The sequence below is a fragment of the Pelodiscus sinensis genome, chromosome 21 (genome assembly GCF_052426305.1).
Source record: "Pelodiscus sinensis isolate ZL-2025 chromosome 21, ASM5242630v1, whole genome shotgun sequence".
Taxonomy (NCBI): Eukaryota; Metazoa; Chordata; order Testudines; family Trionychidae; genus Pelodiscus; species Pelodiscus sinensis.
In genome coordinates, this window is record NC_143072.1 from 4218741 (window position 1) to 4237232 (window position 18492).

At 47.5% G+C, this 18492-nt stretch overlaps 1 protein-coding gene across 5 annotated transcripts in view; it reads right to left on the minus strand.

Moving 5' to 3' along the window:
* The window catches only part of CASTOR2 (cytosolic arginine sensor for mTORC1 subunit 2), a 243787-nt gene that overhangs the window by 42905 nt on the left and 182390 nt on the right, over positions 1-18492 (minus strand). Inside the window, exon 9 of one of the 5 annotated variants that reach the window (XM_006136051.5) lies at positions 254-14739. The exons of the other annotated variants lie outside the window; for them this stretch is intronic. Coding sequence (XP_006136113.1) covers positions 14674-14739 — 66 coding nt within the window. The 3' untranslated portion in view covers positions 254-14673. Of the gene's footprint in view, positions 1-253; positions 14740-18492 lie in introns of those variants that run through there. 5 annotated transcript variants of the gene reach the window in all.

Below are 18492 nucleotides of genomic sequence, written 5' to 3' on the forward strand. Positions count from 1 at the left end.
GCTACCGCCCAAACCCTGATCTTACCATTGGCTCTCTCTGAGCAGGCTCTAGCAACTGCTTAGAGGCCCATTATAATTCAATGGGTCTTGGGTGTCATTTCAAGGGCCAACAGGTTGCTCAGGATCTTAGCCGCCTAATTACCATTTGATGTGAGCAGCTGGGTACTGGGATAAGAGCTAGTACAGACTTTTCTTTCCCGGCGTTTGTTGCCTTTTTGGAAAGGCTTCACAAAAGAGAGCTACATCTTACAAAGACAATGCCAAGCTCTGCTTTATTTTAATCAGTTCGATCAGTACAAAAGCAGACAGCGTATGTTTCACTTTTTTTTCCATTTTAATTAACACTTTTACAAAGTACAAAATATACTGTCATTTGTTTTGGAACATTAGGTTTTTTTTTTTCTTTTCCATACAGTACAATAAATCTCGAGTTTCAGCAAAAGACCAGCAAGGAAAATAAGCATGTGCACTCTCTGTGTAAAGCAAAACCATCCATCTTTCCAGCGCCGCGCTTTGCTCCCGTTGCAATGGGACGGTGTGAAATTCACCTCCAGGCAGAGACCTGGCACAAGAGCTATCAGCCATTTCAGTCTGACCAAGGCCATTCTGCCTCAATCCAGCCAGGACTGACACATGTGCGTAATCTACCGGGGCAAGCAGCCCTGCCGAGCGATTCACCGTGTGTATGTGCGTCGGTCTGTGCAGGATTGAACGCAGGCGTTGCACCAGCTCCCTGCATAGGGGTGAACTGCCCTCCAAGTTAGCTGCGTGCAGTAGCATTTTAAGAAAAGCCTCCATGACATCATTTACCCTAATCAAGGAACAGCTTTGTCAGTTCCCATTTCTGCATGACACCAGCAAAAAACTAAACAAGGCCAGGTCACTAAATGTTTCTTTTCCCACCCCCAGTCCCCAACCCCTCACTGTCAGATACCAGCAACAATTTTGCTTTCAGCAGCAGGAGCCTTTAAGATTCAGGAGCCTTTGGGGGCTTGACCGTATCATACTGACGACTAAGTTACAGAGGAAAGTTCAGCTCAAATGCAAGGTGTTCAAGGAGTCTCTGGAGACTTCAATGGTGTTTACTCCAGTTTTCCAACTGGGCTGAATGGAGCAAAAGGGAGGAAGAGTGACTGGCCATAGGCCCTCGGGTCAGCAAAGCATAGGTGTGAGAATTTTTCTAATCTCTTTATTTGCCAGAGAACCTGAGCCACATAACAGCCTCCTTGGTGTGATCTGTACATCCTGCCCCCTGGCACCAAAGTTGGATTTTTTTAATTACAGAAAAAGGGCCACCCTGCCCTGTTCAAGGAACTCATCACTAATAAAATGGCTGTTAGCAGCAAAGTGGCCTAGGGAAAGGGCCAGATTCTGATGTGAGTGACACTCGTGTAAATCCGGAGTAACTCTGCTAACTGCAGCAGAGTTTACACTGGGGTACGCGCTGGCTGCAAAGGAGGTTCTCTCAGGCGTCACACTGGAGTTGGTCCCAACATGCTCCGCTAAGACCAGGCATGGCCAGGCTATTAAAACAGCCCATCCAAACGAACGTTCTCAAGGTGACGTCTAGGGTCAAGCTTTCTGAAGCAAAGTAACGCTGATGCCAACCAAGCTATTGGGAAGGTCTGACACCGCTTGCTCCACAAAGCCCCACTTGCGTGTGTCTTTCCCAAGACCCAGAAACAGGATTTCAGTCCCTTCCGCCCCCATTCAAAATCCCAACTACCAGGCCTGGGAATACCAAGGAACTCGGGCCTGGCCCTTCATAGTCCTACTGGAGCCAACAAGGTTAAATACACATGTGACTAAGGGCTCACAGGATCTGGTGCTGAGAGCTGGTGTGTTAAACACATGACCTAGGGTTGCCAGGTGTCTGGTTTTCACCTGGATATCCCAGTATTTCTGGCCCCTGTCCAGTAAAGAAAAACAGAAAATACCGGACATGTAAAATGTGTCTGGTGGGGGAAGCGAGGAGATTTTTTAAAGGTGCAGTGTCGTTTTTTTTTTTTGCTCAACCAATTTTTTTCCTGCCATGTTTGGGATTTTTTGTGAAAATATCTGGCAACCCTAAAGGTAATGTTAGAGAATGCTGGACAGGCATGGACCAGTCACTCCCATGGGAACACTGCTATTACATTGTGGGCTCAAGGGCTACATGAGAGGACATGGGAGCCAAAAATCACATTGCCTGTCAACTATGTGCCTAAATCCCTTTGAAAGATAAGACTCAGGCTGAAGAATCAGTTAGACATTGCAACACTGACTCTCGTGACTGCTGTGAATACCAGTTACCACAGGTAATGCACAGAGGGTCAGACTGAAGAAAGACGGTCAGCGGCACAGACGGCTTAGTGTCCCATTGAAATCAATGGGAATTTTGCGACGGCTTTCCGAAGTGGAGGAGAGGCAGTGATATTCTGCTCTCGGACTGCAGACCTAAGGTCACGGCTCCTGCATCTGACAGGAGCAGTCCCCTATATTGTTATTAATATTAGCAGCAGGTATACCCCTGCCTAGAAGAAATGTGTAGAGCCTGCACATCTGTGGCTAGCTGCTTGGGTATCTGCATCTGTGGGGGCGAATAGCCATGGCTCAGTTTCGTGGATACGGATGCGGATACAAATTCTGTACCCGCGCAGGGCTCTAGAAAGCAGCTGGCCAATGAGGATTGCCTTTGCACAGGGAAACATTTCGAGAACTGCACTCCGAGAAGCCATCAACACCACTGGGAAAAATGGGCATTCTTATCCTCCCCAGAGGAGTTTTAAAACAGCCCCCCCCTCGAAACCAGCCGCAGCTTTCTCACCCCCACCTCCTAGGCCAGTGGCTCCCAACCTTTTTGAGCAGACGGGCCCCTTTTCAATCTATTAACATTTCACGGCCCCCCCCAAAGGATCCGTTTTTGCAGGCAGCCCAACTAGACCCTTCCCGCCGCTCTAATTGCTTTTCAACCGTTAGAGCGGGGTGACTTATTCAAAAAAGAAAAAAAGAAAGAAGGTGCAAAGTGACCGACCCCAGGGGACTTGTCAGCGTCAGCGTGGGCCGAGGGACATGCAGACCGCAGGGCACGGAGCTTCTCAGGTCCCATTGGCTGCTGTTCACCCGCACGGCTTCCTCAGCTCCTGACCCCCTCTGTCCCCTGCCCAGCCACAGAGCGAGCTCCCAGCACCTCAAGGGTGGAACTTCAGGAGGGTAGGGGGCAAGGGCGGAATTTCGGGAGTGTGTGCGCGTGTGTGGGGGTGGGAGGGACAGCAGCCGTACACCCCGGGACGCTTTTGATCCGGTTCCCTGGATGCTAAGGGAGTGAGGGGAAAGTGCTTGCCGCGCATGCCTCTCCCACAGCAGCCACACATCCTCCGGGAGGAGGGCAGAGACACGAAAAGGAAGAGAAACATAAGGATAGGGCCGACCCCAGTGGGCCCGATCCTTACTTTTAAAAACTTTCTGCAGACCACCAGGAGTCTGCGGACCACAGGTTGGAAACCCCTGGCCTAGGCTAATCTGCACATTTACAAAGTCGGAGCAAATAAAAATCCAGAGGAAGGGGGAGCAGTGAAGAGCTGACGCGGCGGGGGAGGAAAGGTCTCATTTTCGTTGATATAAAGGCCACATTTGACATTGCCCTGGCAGGGCTAAAGGGCTTTTACGTGGGGGGTGAACATAGTCTGCGCCCACTTGAATTTCCCTTGGCACTGCCAGGATGGCGCAAGTCGACTTTGGTGAAAATGATAATTTGGACCTTGGGGAGAATTCTGCCCCCCCCGCCGCAGTTTTAATTGCGTCGCTGAGGCCTGCAGCCCAATGCAGCTCAGACAGAACACTGTTTAGTCATCAAAACCTGCCGCTGTGAGAACAAGCAGCCATGGAGAGACGTCGGGGTGATGATAACGAGGAAGGAGAAGTAATGAAATGCACCACAGAAGTAAAGCCGAGATTTCAAAGCAGACACTACCAGTTCTTAACGTACAAAGGAAAAACTGGAAGCTTCTACTGCAGAACTGTTTTTTTTGGGGGGGGGGGGAATAAACTTAACCTATAAGCAAAAACATCTGGCCCCACGCTGTTCCTGAATACTGACTGACTGGATTTCACCTCAGCCTTTGTGACACGGCACCGCACACGCACAAACACAACAAAAGTAAAACACTGGCAGAAAGGAGACATTCAAAATTCAATTATTTCTTCAATACGAGACTAGCTAAATAGACTATCTATGTGTATTGCTGCAAGTTAATCAAGTAACTGTCCAGAACAGCCCTAGCACATCCGTGTGCGCTCAAGACAATGTGTTATGCTTAAAAGATCCCGCTCTCTCCCACCACACATCCTCGTCTTGCTGAAGGGTAAAGCTCTCTGCTTGTCCAGAGATAAACGGAGGCACCAGCTTTTTACATAAGGTTTTTGATGTTAGCAGACTTACCAACCTAAAGCATTCAAAAATCATGAATTGGGATTTTATTAAATGACAACAGTTAGGTTTCTTTCTCTTTGCCCTCTGGTTACAGAGCTCTCAGTTTGGATTCAGATCACCCTCACAAGGTGGACGGGTAGAAACTTATTTACAAAAGGAAAGCTGAGATTCTCATGTATTCCCATGACTCCAGTAGCTAGGTCTTTAAGAAAAAAAGACTCCGAGCAGTCTAGGAGAGCTGAAATACTGCAGGTTGAGAGGTATCAGCTCTTAAATAGAGGGATCATATGGCTACTGCCAAGGAGAACTGTCCTGACACCAATTCTTGCATTTAATACTGTGTTTGTGATCTCAGTTGTGGTGGGTGTGGATGGCCCAAGGTAGCAGAGAACTGATACTCAAATTTTGCCCCAGTAAGAGCGATACTTATGCTTTGCCAAGATCAGCCTAACCTGCCTAAAAAGGAGAAGAGGACATCTGACCCTAGTCTTTAACAAGGTTACCACAGCCTCTGGAGGCACCGGGCCCAGCGTGGTCTGAGTGGCCTTCCGTTTTGGGATTAAAACCAGAACCATTGCATTCTGGGAAGGGCGGTGCCTACAAATCACTCTTTACTGCTTCGCAGGCATGCCAGAAAACAAAGCTCCCAGGACACTAACATCATCAGAGCCATGCCAAGGGTGAATTGGGTCCAGTTTTTCATGGCAAAATGGCTCCATGAACCCAAGCTGCAAAGGTCAGCAGTGCACAATCTGATGGCAGAAACCTGGCAGTTGACAACCCGTAGGGTTGTCAGATGGTTTCAACAAAAATACCAGACACACTTGACATTACATCACAATCTACATTACATCTTATTTAGAAAATACCAGACATTCATATTTTCTCATTGGGTATGTCTAGACTACATGCCTCTGCCGGCAGAGGCATGTAAATTAGACTACCCAACATAGTCAATGAAGCAGGAATTTAAATATCGCCCGCTTCATTAAAAGAAAAATGGCCACCGCACTGTGCCAGCTCAGCTGATCGTCAGCACAACGCGGGAGTCAAGACACGGATCGGTCGGCAAGGAAAGCCTTCGAAGTTTTTCTTAGAAAAGAGGTTGCTGCATTCAAAGGATTTACTGAAAATTTCCACGTTTAGTGGGCCCATTCTCTCGCTCTGAGGCTGGCTCTGAGAGACAAAGCTACATCATTCTAACGGGGGCCAGGAAAAAAATGGTTGTCTTAAAAAAAAATGAAATTCATTTCGGATTCATGACTAAACCAAAGACACATCTGTTCTTTCTGCAAGATGAATAACAACAAAATTACTTCATTTGCGTTGTTCCGCTTTGCATCTCTGTCACGATCATGAGGGTTAGCCTGCACCCTGGGGACTAAGGGGTTAATTATGTCCCTTACCTAAATCAGGTGGCAGGCAGCCAATAGGAATGCAGGTAGGAATTTCAAACTGGAACAAAGGAATTTTTGGGTTTTTCTCTCCTTTGTCTCTGGAGTAGTTTCTCTCCAGCTATTGAAGGGGACAGGATGTCTCCCTCTAAGAAAATGCTCTTCAGAGTCTGTAAGTAGGATAAAGTTTAGATAACTCCGTTAGGTTTTATTGTTTTATGGTTTGGGAGATGGGATCAGGTCTGTGCATTTAAAAATGGGTTTTGCTCTCCTTTGTAAATAAGTTCCTGGCCCATGGTAAATTTCTCCTCCATGAGTATATTATTTTGTTACTGTTCCATCTAGTCATTCTGCTTGTAACAGGAATATTGTGGTGATAATTAAAGTTCTTTCTCTTGTCTTTTTATAAACTTGGTATTGGATAATTTTTGTGTCCTAGTTTGTACTTTAGGGGTGAGATTTCCCAAGTAGTCTCTCCCTTGTTGCTTTATTAATATTTGGGTGGTGGCAGCGGCATTTTATTCCCAAAATGTGGGCTGTTAAGATTTTGGGGGGAAGCTTTATACCAAAGCCTGGTAGATAAGGTTTTGGGGGTACTTTTGCTGGCCCCACTTCTGCGTTTATTGTGCCAGAGTGGGGAAGGAGCCATGGCAATCTCCCTGACCTTTCCTTGTTGCACACTCTTGAGTCTCACAACAGGGATGAACCTTCCACGCTTGCTCCACAATCATGCCTCGCGTCCTGATGTCAGGAGCCCTCCCTTGCCCTGCAGAGACGGAAGCAAAACGCTGATGCCCAGATGCCTTGCAGAGTCAGAAACAAAACCTTGCCATCACTTCTCACCCACCCTCTTCCCCACTGCCTGACCTAACACCATCCAGAACATGCTGTCCTTCTGGTTATGGAGTGAAGGGCCCAATCCTGATCGCACCGGCAATTGTGCGATCAGGATTGGGCCCTTCACTCCATAACTAGAAGGGCCCAATCAATACCAGCAGTTGCAGTCACTTGTGATTTTTCTTGTGAGGCCAGGGCTCGGGACTGAAGTGAGGATTCCCATAGGACTTGGCATCTCAGGTCAGGCCCAAAGCTGGTGTTAAGTGGCCACGTGCACACTGAAGTCCATGGGGCGCTATCAATTAACAGCAGCAGAAGATCTGCCTCTGCAATGCCACCTACTTCTTTAGGAGCGAAAACTGCCAGTACGTCATGGGAGAATGGAGAAAGCCAACATCTTGAATTAAAACAACTAGGAGTTCTGTGGCACCATTTCTGTGGGCATTAGCTTTCGTGGGTAAAACCCACTTCCTCAGATGCATCGCCTGTTTCTTAAGGGTTGCAAAAAGGAAGTTATCCAAATCTCTAAAGGATATCCAATTATGTACTTATTGAGCACACAAGAGTGAGTAGTTTGAAGTGGTTTAGAAAGGATCTGCTTACAGAAACAAGAAAACAAAGTTACTAGTTGTTTTTGGTAAAGTACCTTTCTCATCTGAATTCTTACAAACACCACTTCAGGCGTCAGGGGATTCTGAATATGAGATGCAAGAATAACCGACTTTCAAATACCATGTCAAGATTTTCCATTCTTATTTTTAAAAAAAACCTTTTCCCCCTAATTTGACGTTATAAAATTATGTGTTGAGCTAAACCTTCAAGCAGGGCAATAAATACTAAGGCTTTTTAATAAATAGCAACATCTGCATGAGCAGCAGCTCGTTTTACCATTAAATCATCAACAGCCAGATCGCCCCAAAATTGTCTATGATAAAATCCAGCTAAAATATCCCAAGCCCACCAAAAAAACACATCTGTGCCCTAGCCTAGAGAGAGCTATCAGAATTCCACATTGACTGAGCTGCTTTTAGCCAACACGGGCTCAAAAGACAGCAGCTTTTTTCACAAGTTTTCATTCACAGCTTCCAGAATGTGCTCCTCCTACAGGCTGAAGTTAGAAAGCTGCTCGGTTGTGTTGAACAAAAATTGCTTCTGAACTCCAGAAGTTCTGCACTTGTTCACAAAACAACAAATGGGTGAATACCCTATTCTATGCCAAAATGGACTCTGGGGTTTGAACGGGCTTTCTGAAACAGAACTTTCATTATTCACTCAGTAAAGCAATTCAGTGCAGCGATTAAAACAACAAACCAAACCCCACAATCTTTTCCAGAAAGCTTTCTATCCAAGGTAGCCAAGCGGAAAGGAAAAGTGTGTTTCTGTAACTGACAAAAAAAGATCAGCCTCTAGATACTTTGCTCCGAACATTTTTAAAGGTCTCTGCCTACTGGCGACAAGTGAAAAAGCTTGCTGCTGCTCCTTTTAAAAAAATGTTTGAGAAATCCAGACAGCATATCTAAATATTTATATTGCCTATATACTTGAATTAAAAATATATGGCAAATATATGTGTGTATACAGTATTTCTTACAAATACACACGCTAAGCGTGTGCCTAGAATATACACACATACATTCACACAGTATATATTAACCTATATTGCTCAAGTATATATACTATGTACACTATATAGCTATAGAAACAGAAAACACAGGTATTTATATATATATGTGTACAATAGATACATACTAGTATTTCTCTATAAACACGTTACATTTTATGACCGTACACACATGCACTCGCACACTTGCACAGCAAAAAGGAATTTGCAACTGAAACCCAATGGAAAAAGAGAAAAACTCGTCATTGCTTCATTGTAATACACAGCAGAGGTTTATATTTCTAAGTAAACAAAGGCCTCGGAAACAACAAAGACTGAGAACTACTTTGCCCCTGCCTCCCGTTAGAGGCACATCAACATTTTGGTGGTTGCTGAATGTTAAGAACATAAGAATGGCCATACCGGGTCAGACCAAATGTCCATCTAGCCCAGTATCCTACAGTGGCCAATACTCGATGCTCCAGAGGGAGGGAACACAACAGGTAATCCTCACGATTCCTCCTCTATCACCCACTTCCAGAGAAACAGAGGCTAGGGACACCATTCCTACCCATCCTAGCTAATAGCCATTGATGGACCTAACCTCCACGAATCTATCTATGATGCGGAAGGGCAGAAAATGGGCAGGAAGGGAGAAAATGAAGAGGATTCTATGTCATTAACGTAAGTTTCAAACACCCAACTGGATCAGCAACCATAGCTGAATAAAACTCTCCCAAAGGGTCAGCGAGACCCTCGCCTAGTTAGGTTCAGCTCTGGCAAGTTAAAGGCAGACTCGTGGTTTTATTTTTGCAGGATGCCTGAAGAAATACAGAATACCTCTCACATGCTTTTTTGCCGCTCTTCCCTCACATATGTAATGTTCGAGGAAGGGTGCAGTTCTTACAGAGACCCATCCTTACAGAGACCCAACTGTTGCAAGGCTTACACATATCTATATTTTTTGCACAAAACCAGGTGCCAAACTCAGCAGAGTGGCAGTGAGACCAAATGGTTGCAGCGCTCCTGACCGCATCCTAGGAAAGGATTCCTTTCCTTCCCCCACTGTACGATCCCACTCATCTGGAGCATAGCTGAGCAGCTTGGATTTCCATGCAGGGGAGATCTGGGCGGACAAGGGGGCTGCCCCTCGGCTCACAGCCCTGGAGTAAGCTGTGTCATTGGGATCAGCATCGAGAGGAAGGTCCAGCCACTTGGGATATGTCTAGACTACAGGTTTTTGTCGACAGAGGCTTTGTCGACAGATACTGTTGACAAAGCTTCTGTCTACAAAGAGTGTCTAGACTTGTTCTGTTGATAAAGCAAGCCTCTTTGTTGACATGAAAGTGGAGACGCAAAGGGCAGTGTAGATGCAATAACACTTTCTGTTGACAGAACTCTGTCGACAAAAGGCGTTATTCCTCGTAGAATGAGGTTTACCACTGTTGACAAAACTGCCGAGTTCTGTCAACGTTATGTCAACAAAAGGTATAGTTTTGTCAACAAAAGTCCACTTTTGTCGACAAAACTCTGTAGTCTAGACATACCCTTGGGTTTCCTCAGGTGGTAAAAGGACTAGTTCCAGGAAGGGTTCTGACATATTGTTTGAGGACTGTGGTTCCCCACCTTTTCGAGCATATGGACCCCTTCTCAATCCATTAAAATTTCATGGACCCCCTCTTTGCTCTGTGGCGGAGGGAAAAAAAAGGAAAAGAAAAGTAAGGACAGAAAAAGAAAATAAGGATTGTGCCCACCTGAATGGGCCCAATCCTTATTTTAACACTTTCCACGGACCTCCTGCAGTACTGTTGTGGACCACCAGGGGTCTGTGGCCCACAGGTTGGGAACCACTGTTTTAGGAGACTCCCCCCCACCCGCCTCACCCCACTGAGCAAGTGTTGCTTGCAGAGTTAGCGGCTGCTGCACCATACAAGCACAACACAGCCCTTGTACCAACTAGAGATGGATCTGAACTCTCCCCAAGTCGGAGGTTTCGGTTCATGCCAATTACAAAGATACGCTAAAGCCACGAAGATCCCATTCCCGTCTTGAACTAGTTCTAGGTTGTTCAAGGCCCCATCCTGGCACCATGCCTGATTGTTTCGCTCGTTTCTTTGTGTACATCTACGCTGGCACTGGAAGTGTCAGTCCCAGCGTGACTTGACATACCCACATTAGCTCTGCTCACGCTAGCACGCTACAAAGAGCAGCACAGTTGTAGTGGCAGCAGACTTGCTACCTGCTTTGAGTAAGATCCCATCTGGATATAGACTCTGCCAGCAGCAAACCTGTGCTGCGCCTTGGCCCCCCTGGCTCCATGGCTCCATTTAGCATATTAGCTTGATCAGTTACGATTTCCCAAGCTGGAAATGACAGCTCAGTTCTTATTGTTATCGTGCAACTTTGTCTATTGCACTTTACTACCATGTCAAATGATCCAGACCCAGTTGTACAAAACAATCCAGGCTTTCGGGGGTCACGAAGACAAAAAGAGGGTTAAAAACAGCCAATCCCCATGTAACTTTAGAGATACTGCATCACTTAATTTCATCACACACCTCCTGACTTTTCCAGGCTAGCACTTCTAGGACAGGGTATCAACCTGGCAGGGGAAGAGAGTTTTAAAGCACCCCAGAGACATCTGCTAATCTCATAAACTTAAGGCCCCGCTCCCTGAAAAAACAAACAACACAACTGTCATCTAAAATAGCCTGAGGGAACAGTGTAAATCACAATCAAAACAAGATCATTGTTTTTCTCTTTCAGTTAAGGCAGTAAAGCTGCTGCTCGGTTCAAGTAATCCCTTCATATAAATGTCTTCGCCCTTAGGAAGAAGCATCACTCGGTGAGAATAACAAATGGAATGGCTCTCCAGAGTGTCAACTGATTAATAATCGTTTTCCAATAGGTACTAATCTTGATAAGCAAAATTGTCGAACCCCACAACATTGCAAAACTATCTGCAGCTCTGCTGCTTAAAGAACTGAAATGGGAAGCAGTACATGGTAGTTGTGATCTCTTCTAGCAGGCAAGACATCTGTGCATGGCTAAATAAATCCATAGCGCCCCAAAGGGACACAGTCACTGTTCCAATGGATGAAAACACCTACACACTGAAAAATGACCAAACCAACCCCCATAAACCTTCTCACAACTCAGCCAGACTTCAGGAGACCGTGGCTTGACAGAAAGGCTCTCAGGAGCATCACAGTTTTAAAAACCGTAGGAGGGATGTTTTTAAAAATCACATTGTACAGCCTGAGCCTGAGTCTGCATATGTGCTGCCAAAGAGCATGAGGAAAGGAGCTTTATAAGCAAATATCCAGAGACACAGGGTGCTGTGTCTGTAATTAGCATTCACCCCCAAAGTCTGCAGTTCCTCTAGTTCTCCAGGGAGTGGTTGGAAAGCCACCTAAAGGGAAACCAAAAGGTTCTTTTTAAGGCCCCTATTCAGTGAAGCCCTGAAGAACGTGCTTAACCTTGAGCATATGCTGAGGTCACTGGAACATCAGCAGGTGTTCAAAGAGAAGGGTTTAACCACGTAGAGAGGGTGGACTGAATTAAGGTCTAAAAAGGAAAGAGATCCATGTTATTGCCGAAAGACGCTTGAGTTCCATCAACTGGGTGACTGGCTGATTTAAAAAAATCTCCCAAAGAATCCTCCATTAATTTTGTGGGCATTGCAACATCAGGGCTAGAGTGAGCTTTCGGATAAACCAGATAATGAATCCTTAATACCCAGTCCGTCACAATCCTTGAGTAATCTGAATAATACAGGAAGTAGCATGTGTGTATCTATGTAGGTAGCGAATAATTACACACACACGTATGACTGTCACATGTACTCGTTGGTAGCAGCTGCCTGTTTAACAGCATTTAACAGAATGAAGCCAAAGCCTAGAGAAAATCCGTAAGATGCAGGGGGTGTTAATGGTTCTCTCTAAAGTTCTAGGGGATTGTAAATCCTCACTAAAGTTACAGGATGTACAATTTTTTAATTAAGGAAAGAGGGTGGGGGGAGAAGAGGTAAAACAGGCCAAAAGATGGCAAGAGAAATTCAGTTTCCCAACTATAAAACAAGGGTTCTTTGAATGCAGCCTTCCTCCTCACAGTCCCAATCTCTGCCATTTCTATGGGCTTGTTTCCACTATGCGGTGGATCCACTCTGTGGCGATCGATCCACTGGCCATCCATTTATTGTGTCTGCTTAGATGCGATAAATCAATCTTTGAGTGCTCTCCCGTCAACTCTGGTACTCCTTCATGATGAGAAGAACCACCAGAGTCGATGGAAGGGCAGCCCTGGCCAACCTCACCGCACAGAAGATGCCACGGTAAGTACGTCGACTTGCATAGCTAAAGCCACAGAGATTAGATCGACAGCAGGGGTCAGCATTGACAAGGCCTGTGTCTCATCAGAGTGTGGGTTTGTTGCCAACATATCGCACATCAGGGGCTTCTGTTGCAGACGCGTAAGTGATGCTTGCCCTCTCCATTCTGTGTTCCCCATCAGCTGGGTACCTTGGCTTTACCCCGTCCTGACTCGTGCCAGTTTGGAGGCAGGCTGACGATGTGTGGGGCCCGGAAGAACATTGGCCTCATTGGTTCTTTAGCACAGGGATGTCAAAATGTACGCAGCTCCGGGCGGGACTGCAGACCAGAGGGCTGTCTGTAAAAGACCAACATCACTTTCCTCTAAAAAAACTGGTAATAAGAAGCCAGGCCAATGACCCTATGTGTCGGGGCATTTCTGTAGGACTCGATCCTGTTTCTAAAGTCCAAGCCCTGCGGGCCACTCTAAAGCCACTGAAGTCAGTGAAAAGACTCCCACTGGATCGAAACCTACCTTTGCCACCAAACCAGAGCCATGTTCTACCAAAGACATTATCCAGCATAAATCAATAGGATCCCAAGAGCACGGGTAAAAACATCGCCTGCTCTGGCCAACCGTTTTGCAGGATGGCAACGCGTTCATCAAGAGCCCCGCCCACAAAAGGACGTGTGTAGCAGTCGAAAGGCCTAGGGTTGCCAGGTGTTCGATTTAATTGTGACTTCTGTCCGGTAAAAATAAATAAATCAGAAAATACCGGACATGTAAAACGTTCGATATTTTCCGTTTTTCTTGGATGGAAGGCCGGGGGACATGTTACCTCTGTTGCGTCTGGCAGGGGGAGCGCGGGAATTTAAAGGCATTATGCCCCCCCACTTTTCCCCCTCAACAAGTTTGGTCTCCGTTGGTTTTTTTTTCTTCTCAAAAAGTTTAGTCCCCCCCCCCCCTTTTTTTTTTTGCTCAACCAATATTTTTCCCGCCATGTTCGGGATTTTTTGTGAAGGTATCTGGAAATCCTAGAAAGGCCAGGGAGCCAGGAGCTACCAATGTTGCTTCTGTGAAGAGTCCTAATTTGAGAAAGCCAGGAACTCAGGACCATGAGCTGCCTCACCCTTGTGACTAGAGATGTGGCGGAACAGCAGCGGGAGAGGGGAAGTGGCTCAGCAGAAATGGAAAAGAGTGGATTTGAGTCTTCATCACCTGCCTCTATTCGGCTTGTTATGCAAGTAGGCCTCATGGCAGCCATGTTATGAGCCTCAGGATAGGGGAAAAGGGCAGGGGGGGCATGAGATGATATTGAATCAAACTTCCTTGGGCTTGGAAGGGTTCCTGGACCCAATGTCGTAGTAAGAGGACGTTAGGGGGACTATGGAAAATGGAGCTAATACACATGCCTTCAACAGGACACAGAAGCCCCCCGACGAACATGTCGGCAGAAGACAGCCCTTGATAAAGAACCAGGCTGCAATGTTCTCTGTGCAGCCAATTCTGAATTGCAGAAGGAACAAACCAGCTTATTCTCCATGCCCTCACCCTGAACCGTGCACAGACAGAGTACCCACTTACTATCTTAGCTGAATGCAGATCAGAAGGGATTGTTACCATTTTATACAGTCTGGTGCTTGCAGAAAGATCAATATGATTCAACATTCTGTTTTCACTTTTAATTCCACATTGCTTTCCATTGTGTTTTCCATGCGTTCTGCTTAAAAAAAAAAAAAAAAAAGCAGCCCTTTCCCCTCGGGGGTTGTTTTGAAGCTCCCCCTAAAGCTACGGTGTATGCGATCTGTCTATACCTCTGCATTTCCGGGAGAGCCTGCACATCTACGTGCAATTCCTTTCTCACCAAAAAAAGCAGGAGAGCGTTTTGCTTTGGAGCCTAACATCAGGAAGCCATCAGAACAACCCCCGGCCCTCCCCACTTAGGGGCGGGGGGGGAGGGGGGTAGGAAAAAAAAGCTTGTTGGAGCTGCTTCTGCTCATCAGTTCACAGTCTCTTTTTCATGGCACTTCAATCTCTCTCTCCGGAGTCAGATTTTTCAAGAAATACTGTGAGAAAAAGAAGAAGAATAAAAAAGCATCTGCAACCAGCTCAGAAGATTTCTAATGCTTTTCGGCTTGACTGACTTGGAGTGCGTTGATTACGCCATTTATATTTTCTTCAGGTACCTGTGGAAAACCAGAGAGAGATGGAATGTTTCCAGTAAAAGCCACGGAGGGCCAACTGTGGAGAGAGAGGCTAGTTAAGAAAGGCAGCACACAACACTAACGTGAACCATGGGGAACATCATATTTACCTTGGGCAGGATTCTTGGAGCTCCATCATTAATAAAAACCAGATGTTTCCAGGCTCAGTCTGGTTTTAGTGGTCTTAAGAAACAGACTGCCTTGTCCTACGTGTTATAACCTGACAGCACAGGATGGCTGGCTCTCAACACTGCCCAGGAGGCCTGGCAAATAACTAGGCAGTCGGTAGCAGTGTTGTACGTTGTACCAGGGCTGAGGAAGTCTCAGGTCAAGCAGTAAATCAATTTTTCTTAGGTTCCAAGTGGGTTGCCCCCCATTTCCCCTCAGGAGTCTTTCCCGGCAGCGACACAGCCAACTGGCAAGGAATTTCATGTTGGCAGCTCTGTTTTTTAAAAAGCACTTCCTCTGGGCAATCAACAGGGACTCCGCTTGCAGCTGCAGACAACTCTCCCCACCGCGTGCTTCTGGGCACTGCCAGATGGAGGAGCAGATGCCGGCAACACCAGCCAGCACGAGGAATGGGAGAGAGAACGAAAAGAGAGATGTGACGGCCCCCTGAGGGGAATGCAACTGGCAACACCGCCAAGGTTCCTCCGCTGCGTCCGGCCAAAGGGGACTATCATCCCACCCGCCAACAGCACAACTTTCACAGGAGAGCGCATGAAGGGAGGAGAGGGGCCATCAGCAGGGGACACAAGATGCATTTAATTCTTGAGAAACACGCAGGAGTGTCTGGCCAGGCCAGTGCGCATCTTCCATCTAGGGCAGGAGTGGAAAACAATTTTTGATGGCGGGGGGGGGGGGGACGACTCTACGAATTTGGAAAGTGGTTGAGGGCCGCACTCTTCCATGTGATCACCATTAGGAAGAGGTCCGGGGTTTGGAATGGAGGTTGGGTGCAGAAGGGAGCTTGGGGTAAGGGATTGGGGTGCAGGAGGAGGTGTGGGGTCTGGGAGGGAGTTTGGGTGAAGGAGGCAGCTGTGACCTGCATGGGGTGCAGGGGTTTGGGTTGTGACCTAGGGCAGGAGGGGGTTGTGGCCTGGGGTAGGGGAGTAAGGTGCAGGGTCTGGGAGGGGGCATAGGGTTCAGGAGGGGGGCACAGAGTTTGAGTTATGTGGGGAAGGGGGGCAGCGGATTGGGAGGAGGGCGATGCTGGGGGGCAGAGGCAGGCTCTGGTTGGGAGACCTACCTGAGTGACTCCCAGCCAGCAGTCCAGCAGGGTTCTCAGGCAGCTTCCCCCCAGGGCCACGTGCGCTGGTGACTAAGAGCCTGAGTGGAGGGTGGGGGCGGGGGAAGGGTGCTTCGCATGCTGCCTGTTCTTTAAACAGGCAACTCCCATTGCCCAGAAATCCACCAATGGGGAAGCCCCACTCCCCACTCCCCCGGGCTCACAGCTGAGAAAGAGAAACGGCTGCAGCAGCCAATTTTCCGAGTGGTGGTGTTGGGGAAAGCGGGGAATCTACCCACGGCTCCCCGCTGCATCCGTGGTCTGGATCTGGCCCCTGGGGCCATATTTTGCCTAGGCCTGATCTAGGGAGAGAATGGTCCTTGGCATGATGGAAACTGGGGCCCCGGCTCCCCCTTAGAGAAGACTTTCTTGCCAGGAACCAACTCTGGGAGTTTTACTGACACACAAGCTTCAAAACAAGAGCAAAGCCACTTTGGGGTGACACCGGCTAATGACGTGTCCCGCCTTCAGCAGGCGGAGAGGGGACATGACGCGCCCCACGGCAGCTGCTTCTTTGGAGGATGCAACACTTGGGTTAAGCTCCTCTCAGCTGTTTCATAAATGAAGAAGAGAAGAAAGGGGATGGAAGGAATTAACTGCTTTCCCCCTTTTAAATCTTAATAGCTCTGGCAGACTTCCCAAAATGAAAAAGAACTGAGGATGAGAAGACCAAGTATTTTGGCAAGCCTGTAGCAAGAGAGCTCTCCTTGGGACTGAAGAATCTCTGAAGTAGATTGGGGCTGATGTGCTTCTACAAGAGCTGTCTGAAACAACAGAGCTCTCAAAAGCCATTCCTCTTTGCGCAGCAGGAGCATTCAGAGGCAATCAGTCTCCAGGCCTTGGAGCCCCTGAAGCCTTGCAAGCTCTCGAAGAGTGGAGTGAAAGCTGGAGAAGTAGGGCCAGGAATCACGGGGGAGCCTTGCCAATCAAAGGCTAGAGGCCTGGTCTCTGGAGCGGAGTCAATGTGGCGTGTTCGCCAGGGGTGCAGTGAAAGGCAGTAACTTGTTCCACAACTGCTGACCTTCCAGACGTGTTGCTCAGGTCATTGTCAAGGTAGACATGTGTGCCTGCCACGTGCACCGGTGCCGGAAGCTTTTCCTTTAGCAGCACCTGAGGGGAACCAGCTCTGGTGCTGGTAGAAACACGGCTAACCTCAGTCCCTTCTTGCTGGAAGGAGGGCGGGTCATGGAGTGGGCACGAGCCACATATCTCGAAGAACACGAGTTGCAGAACAGATCTTTTCTTCTTCGAGTGCTTCCTGCCCCTTCCACATCAGAGGACTCTCAAGTGGGGCTGGATTTATACACAAGCTAAATAAACTACAGTTTAGGGCCCCAGATTATGACAGGCCTCTAAATAAATTTAAAAAAAAGACTTTAGTATTTCTATTTTCATTGGCCTTTCTGTGAGAGTACTACACTTTCTGTGGGAATGCTATGGGGCTTCTTAAACTTGACCTCGCTTAGAGCTGAGGTGGGGAATCTCGGGCCTGGGGGCCGGGTGCAGCCTGGATCCGGTCTGGCTTGTCTGGATCCGGCCCTTGAGGATCAGCATTGGGGAGCCCATGCCGGCGCTCCAGCCATCCACCCGCAGGGCTGGAGCACACAAAATCAACTAGGATTCCCACCCCAGCTTAGGGCCTTGGCATGTCTTAATCCGGCCCCGCTCCCAAACTCTACCAACGGAGGTGGGTAGAAGTTAGTGGCATTTTGTAAACCCCCTTGGCTCTGTTGCCAGGCTTTTTACAGTGGTCACAGCTTTTAAAGCCCGAGGAAGAGGGATGCCCTGTCGTGAGGCTAAATCCCCTCTGAGGGACTAATTCTAATCTCACACACACTAAGGGTATGTTAGACTACAGATTTTTTTCCAGAAAAACTGCCCTTTTTTCGAAAAAAAACGTCACCTGTGTCCAGACTACAGCCCTGTTCTTTGGAAAGTAAATCGAAAGAACGCGCCGCTTCTTTCGAAATTGGCAAACCTCTTTTTACCAGGAAGAATGCCTTTTTTGAAAGAGCTCTTTCGAAAAAAGGCATGTGTGGACGTGGGGGAAGCAGTTAAACAAAAAAAGAAAAGAAAAAAAAAAGGCCTGCCAGACGTGGTTCCGGGCGCCCTTTTTGTGAGAGAGTGTCCGAGCAGTCTGGATGCTCTCTTTTGAAAAAGTGAATCGCTTTTTCGATCTGCTTTTGTAATCTGGATGCTCTCTTTCGAAAGAAGCTTTTTCGAAAAATCTCTTTCGAAAGAAGCTTGTAGTCTAGATGTACCCTTCGAGAACTACTTCACTACTAAACTATTTACACCTGAAAGCTGAGACCAGACAGATCTGTGGGGAGAGCTTTGTCAGAGCACAGGAGCCTTCCAGCACCATCCCTGGTGGTAAGAAGGGACGGAGGGTGGGAAGGGCTGGTGGAACACCTTACGGGTGCCACTCTAAGGGGCACTGGAGCCAG